The sequence below is a fragment of the Brachycentrus maculatus genome, unplaced genomic scaffold (assembly GCF_059751285.1).
Source record: "Brachycentrus maculatus isolate JH-2025_06_01 unplaced genomic scaffold, ASM5975128v1 h1tg002338l, whole genome shotgun sequence".
Classification (NCBI taxonomy): domain Eukaryota; kingdom Metazoa; phylum Arthropoda; class Insecta; order Trichoptera; family Brachycentridae; genus Brachycentrus; species Brachycentrus maculatus.
This window is the reverse complement of record NW_028282826.1, coordinates 7,501-13,527: the sequence shown is the minus strand read 5'-3', so window position 1 is coordinate 13,527 and position 6,027 is coordinate 7,501. Positions and strand designations below refer to the sequence as shown.

General features: G+C 31.4%; 1 protein-coding gene across 1 annotated transcript in view; it reads right to left on the bottom strand.

Moving 5' to 3' along the window:
• Positions 1-532: 532 nt before the first annotated feature.
• The window catches only part of LOC148298228 (uncharacterized), a 9,315-nt gene continuing 3,820 nt past the window's right edge, over positions 533-6,027 (bottom strand). Inside the window, exons 4-6 of the mRNA XM_088277029.1 lie at positions 5,387-5,575; positions 3,390-3,590; positions 533-2,040 (exon numbers count right to left, since the gene is read on the bottom strand). Coding sequence (XP_088133155.1) covers positions 1,664-2,040; positions 3,390-3,590; positions 5,387-5,575 — 767 coding nt within the window. The 3' untranslated portion in view covers positions 533-1,663. The remainder of the gene's footprint in view (positions 2,041-3,389; positions 3,591-5,386; positions 5,576-6,027) is intronic.

Sequence of the window (6,027 nt, the reverse complement as noted above, 5' to 3'; positions counted from 1 at the left end):
TATTTACATTTTTATTTATATCATAATACGTTTAAATCATTTATACATATGGAGAACTTTTATATTTCGATTCGCTGTGCCTCTCCATAAAAGAGATGCTTCTGTATCAGATCTGGGAATGCGGTGGGACAGGTTTCAATGAGGCGTCTAATTGAAGGTCTGTCAGGAAGCCTAGATGCTTCTGTATCAGATCTGTGAATACGGTGGGACAGCTTTCAATATTACAGAGATGGTGGTCTCATCTTGAAATGGGAGGGAGAAAGTGGGAAATTTTCTTGTCACATCCTACAATTGTCCTTGTGGTTAAAGGAAACGATCAAGCAGTTGTGTCATATATTTCTGATATTAAAATGCGAAGGGTGCTGGGTCCTCAAGGCGTATTGAGTTATTGTACTGGGGTGATTCATTATGTCATTGTATGCTGTGGTCTAGTGTTTTAGTTTTTTAGATGGGAATTGCATTTATTATTTACCTTGATTATTATGTACAAGGTTTATAGATCATTAAGTGGATTTTTGTTTCTTCTAACTTATTTTTATTTTATTTGAATCTGTGTTGGGAAGAGCAGGGATAATCTAGTGTGGGCCAATCAGGAATTTCTCAGCATTTGCTCATTGCTGGGAGAAAACCACATAAAACTCCCCAGGAGAAGCCGGACTGTTGACTGTCGTCAGCAGATCTTCCGTTCCACTAGAAGAGGGTTCGGCGTTTTGTGTCCTAGCTTGGTTTATGGTACCAATATCCTTCACTACTTTTATCATGTATAATACCAAGACTAGAAGCAAGAACTAGGAAGGTATTAAGCTAGCTAGCTTATTTTTAGCCTAGGATTTAGCGTGTGTTCAGTAGTATACTAAAAGATTTGTGTCTTAAAATAAAGGCATTATTGATAACGTATGAGTTAAAATGGTTAAAATACTGTATGAAATAACAGGGTGGAATCATTGTAAAGAAAGTTGGTTCATAAGACGCAGTGAAATACATTTAAACATAAGTTTTACCAATATATAAGTCAACTTTTAAAAAGTAATAAAATAGAAGTTGATTAATGACCTTTGATAAAACCTTAAAAATAAAATATCTTCTTTTTCTATATACTAAGGATCTGTTTGTGCCTTTGCTTGTAGCTCTTGGGATGTTGATTCCCAGCTGTCTTTCCACCTTTTGGAGGTCTGCCTGGGGTCTGCATCCTTCGGGGATTCCTTGAAAGGCAATACGTGGAAGTCTGTCATCTGACATTCTGTTTACTTGATCATTCCAGTATCGCCTTCGTTGTCGTACCCACCTCACGATATTCTCCGTCTTACACATGCTCCGGGTGTCGGTATTTCTTACTCGGTCTCGCAAAGTGTTTCCGGTTATGGATCGGAGAGTCTTCATCTCAACTTCGAAATAAAATATAGTGCTCTAAATTGTATCAAATCTCCCTTTTCCTTGAATGTTGTGCTCAATGCTGAGAAAACTCCCGACTGTCAAATTCTTGTGAACTTGTTTGTTGAAGTGAGTACAGCTATAGTCAAATTTCAAATAATCAGAATAATTTAAGACATTTTGAATGTGTCCAAATACTTGTTCACAAATCTGGATTATTTCCAATTAAGAGTTATTTTTTACATTATTTTTGGACATCTCAACATAGATGAAGAACAAGATGGAATATCCATTAATGCAATTCCCATCTTAAAAAAAGTACCCTATGCACTAGGGGTGGGCTGTCAATTTTTTTAACAAGAGGCTCGCGGGTAAGGGTATGGAAGTCCGGGCATGCCCAGACTTCCATATTCTTTTTATCTATGTTGTTAACAAAATAATATCTACTGGCTGAAAATTTTGACTTACACTCTGATGGGAAGACGCAGGCGCCATTGATCCTTACATATCCTGGTTGACACCGGCACGTTGGTGTGCATGGAATATCCTCTACTGGCGGAGCAGGACAGCTACGTACGATTCCATCAATGTAGGAGGCACAATCTTCGTCAAACGAGCAGTAGCCAGGACATTCGATGTATTCCTCGTTTTGTCCACAGGGGTTTGGTGCTAAACATAAATATTTAATAAATAAACCCTTCACTGCATGACTGTTATTTGCATGACTGCATGGACAGTTCGTCTTCGAGAGACTAGTGTAGTTATTATATTGGCGTCCATAGCGTGTCTTTTGGCTAAATTATGAACTATATACGTGAGTTACGAATGTATTGGGTTGATGCAAAAGTTATGACCGTTTTTTATGATCCCAGGTAAAAAAAATTTTTTCATAAATTATGAATGGTGTCTTCTTTTTTATGATTCCATTGTATAAAGGATGCTTTCCCTCTACTTTCTATTCAGTTTTGGCCTAGCCAGAGTACAGTAATGACCCCTTGTATTTTTTTATAATGTCGTTCGATAAAGTGCATTTACGTCATTGTTTACTTTATGAATTCCGTTAAGACAATACCGCGAGTGTGGCAACCAAAAACATTAGTGAAGTGTATGGAGCAGATGTCATCAAAGTTCGACATCTTTTCTTTCCAATGATACTTGCATCCGAGCGATCCATTCAGTAAAGTAATTTTGTATGATTTTTTTTTTTAATTAAAAAGAAAAATACTTGTGTTTTTATTATTCACACAAATATTTCAATTTCATACTATTTCTATGAGCAGAAGCGGCTCATTATTATAAATAGGTATCAAATTGTGGTAGAGTGGGTTCGAACCGAGAAACTCTGACTTGAGAGTCCGTGACACTAACCACAAGACCACAACCCGACTACAATGATGCAAAAATGGAAAGACGAAACATTTAATTTAAACCATTTAATTTTTTATCTTTTTTAACCTAATAAACACATTGAAGAAATATAAAAATATATTTATGCATATATATATATATATATATATATATATATATATATATATATATATATATATATATATATATATATATATACATATATATATATATATATATATATATATATATATATATATATATATATATATATATATATATATATACATATATATACATATATATACATAAATATATATATATATATATATATATATATATATATATATATATATATATATATATATATATATATATATATATATATATATACACTTCCCCGTCCTTCCGCTTCTGTAGTGTAATGGTCATCACGCTCGGCTATCGTTCTGGAGGTCCCGGGTTCGATTCCCAGGGGGGGGGTCAAATAAATAAAAGTGTTTTTTTCACTCTAATATTTATTCAATATTACCCTGGACTGGTACCTGAAGTGAAGGGCTGATCACCTTTCCTTCATGTGTTAACGATCAATATAACACTGCGTGCAGTGCCCTATGTACCATTGGAGTGCGGATAACTGTCTGAAATTGAATGAATGAATATATACTTACGACATTTTTCAATCGGAATGCACTTTGCATCATTGGCCCTGGTCTCTTTTATATATCCGTTTTTGCAAGAGCAGCCATTCATGATGCAAACAGCCGGACATGGTCGAGGCTTGCCTATCAGCTCTTTATTCAGGCAGCTTAGTGGACAAGGGTCACCACAGCCCAGGCTCACTGCATTGATGTCTCCACCACACCCCGGAGCTGAAAATAGATGATCCAAGTTGATGAAATAATGCGTTATCTCGTTGTTGGCAGTGAACGTATGAACAAATATTGGGTGCAGGATGATACTGATTTATGAGAAAGAACATGAATAGAAATACTACGTAAGAAGAGGAGAATAGCCGTAATGCCTAGGGCACACGGCATAAGACATTACTGCTACAGACACGTACATATATACACACCGACACGCATACGTGAGATGATGAGATGAGATGTCACAAAATAATATGAAAAATAACTCGTATAATTGGATATATATTGGATATATATATATATATATATATATATATATATATATATATATATATATATATATATATATATATATATATATATATATATATATATATATATATATATATATATATATATATATATATACATATATGTTTATTTATTTATATATGTATATATATATTAATACATATATATATATATATATATTTATATATATATATATATATATATATATATATATATATATATATATATATATATATATATATATATATATATATATATATATATATATATATATATATATATATATATATGTATATATATATATGTATATATATATATATATATATATATATATATATATATATATATATATATATATATATATATATATATATATATATATATATATATATATATATATAACGAAACGCTGTATATATAATATACAGCGTTGCCAATCTCAATTCAGAATTCCCCAAAAATATAGCACAATTTCTCCTAATTGTGTAAAAACAAAGTCCCGATTCCCCACATAGTTATCCCATGGAAAAAAGAAGTTTTCATATAAAATCAACAACTGATTTTTTTAAATTGTAAATATTAACGCCCTAATTGGGCTTTTACATAAAATACATAGTAATTAAGAATACATTGATACGTAATAAAGTGTATAAAAAAGGACAGCCTAACAAAACAGTTTATATATATTTAGTTACATAGTACACAAAAATAATAATTGACACACTTTAAAACACGTAAAAAAACTAAAAAAAGAACACACAAAAATATACCTACTTATTATATTCATTAATATATTTATTTTTAAATTTATTTAATTTCAAATCACCACTTTTTTTATTAAAACAATTCAACCTACTGATTTCGACAATACCTTGTCATCATCAGGGTTTATTTGAAATCAAAAACATTAAAAACATTAAAAAACTCTCACCAAAAACTTCCACACACTCTATAAAAATCCAAAGCCAATTTATTTTATAAAGATATTATAAATGTGCCACAAGTATCTACCGAAAACATACAAGAAATGTTAAATTAATTTTAAATAAATGTTAATCCCCACATTTTCCCCACATAGTGCCAATACCCACAAATTCCCCAATCGAGTTGAGATTCTTCGCAGTTTCGGGAATTCCCCACAGATTGGCAACCCTGATAAATTTTTATTTTTTTATTTTTTTTTATATTTTTTTTTATATAAATACATTCAAAGATACATATTTATTTCAAATATACATTTACTATATGTATTACGGCTCCTTAGGCATGGCCTGTGTTGAGCCAAATACTAACATGTTAATACAATTTTTATATTTTATTTTAATTTTTTATTTTTTAATATTATTTGTTTTTAATTTTATTATTAGATTATATACATTACACACAGGAGATACAATAATAATTTACTGTATAAAGGTTTTACAATTAAATAAATAAAATAAAATGATGTAATAAAAAAATATATATATAACAAATGTGGAGAAAATAGTTAGGAATAAAATACGTACGGCATTGACTGACAGGGACACATTTTCCGTAGTTGTTTTTTACGTATCCTCCTGCACACATACACCCTGGTGTGCATTTTCCTGTAGGATTACACGGCGGAAGTGGTTCGAATCCGTTGATGGACTTACAGCTTTGGGGACACTCGTCGACACAATCCACATACATTTCGTCCTTTGGGCATTTGGGAGCTGCAAAAACAATAAAAAAGCTTTTCTTCTGCTTCACACATTAAGAGATTTGAAAACGCGAGGAGAAAATGTCCACCGGCCAAAATTGGTCTGTTGCCAGACATTTGGCAGACGGGAATTTATTTTTAATTTAACTTTTACTAACAACATTTTGAGTGTGTCCAAATACCTGTTCACAAAATCTGGATTATTTCCAATTACAGGAGTTATTTTCATATTACTTTTTAACATCTCATCAAAGATGAAGAAGAATATGGAAGTCTGGGCATTTACGGGGCTGACGACCGTCATAGGCTGGTTTAAGTGGTCGTCAGCCCCGTAAATGCCCAGACTTTAATATTCTTCTTCATCTTTAATGAGATGTTAAAAAAATGTTTTTAAGTGTTTTTGCATTTTGAAGAAAAGGTAAGCTTATTTTTTTTTAATTTAGTAATTATTTTTCAGATGGAGAA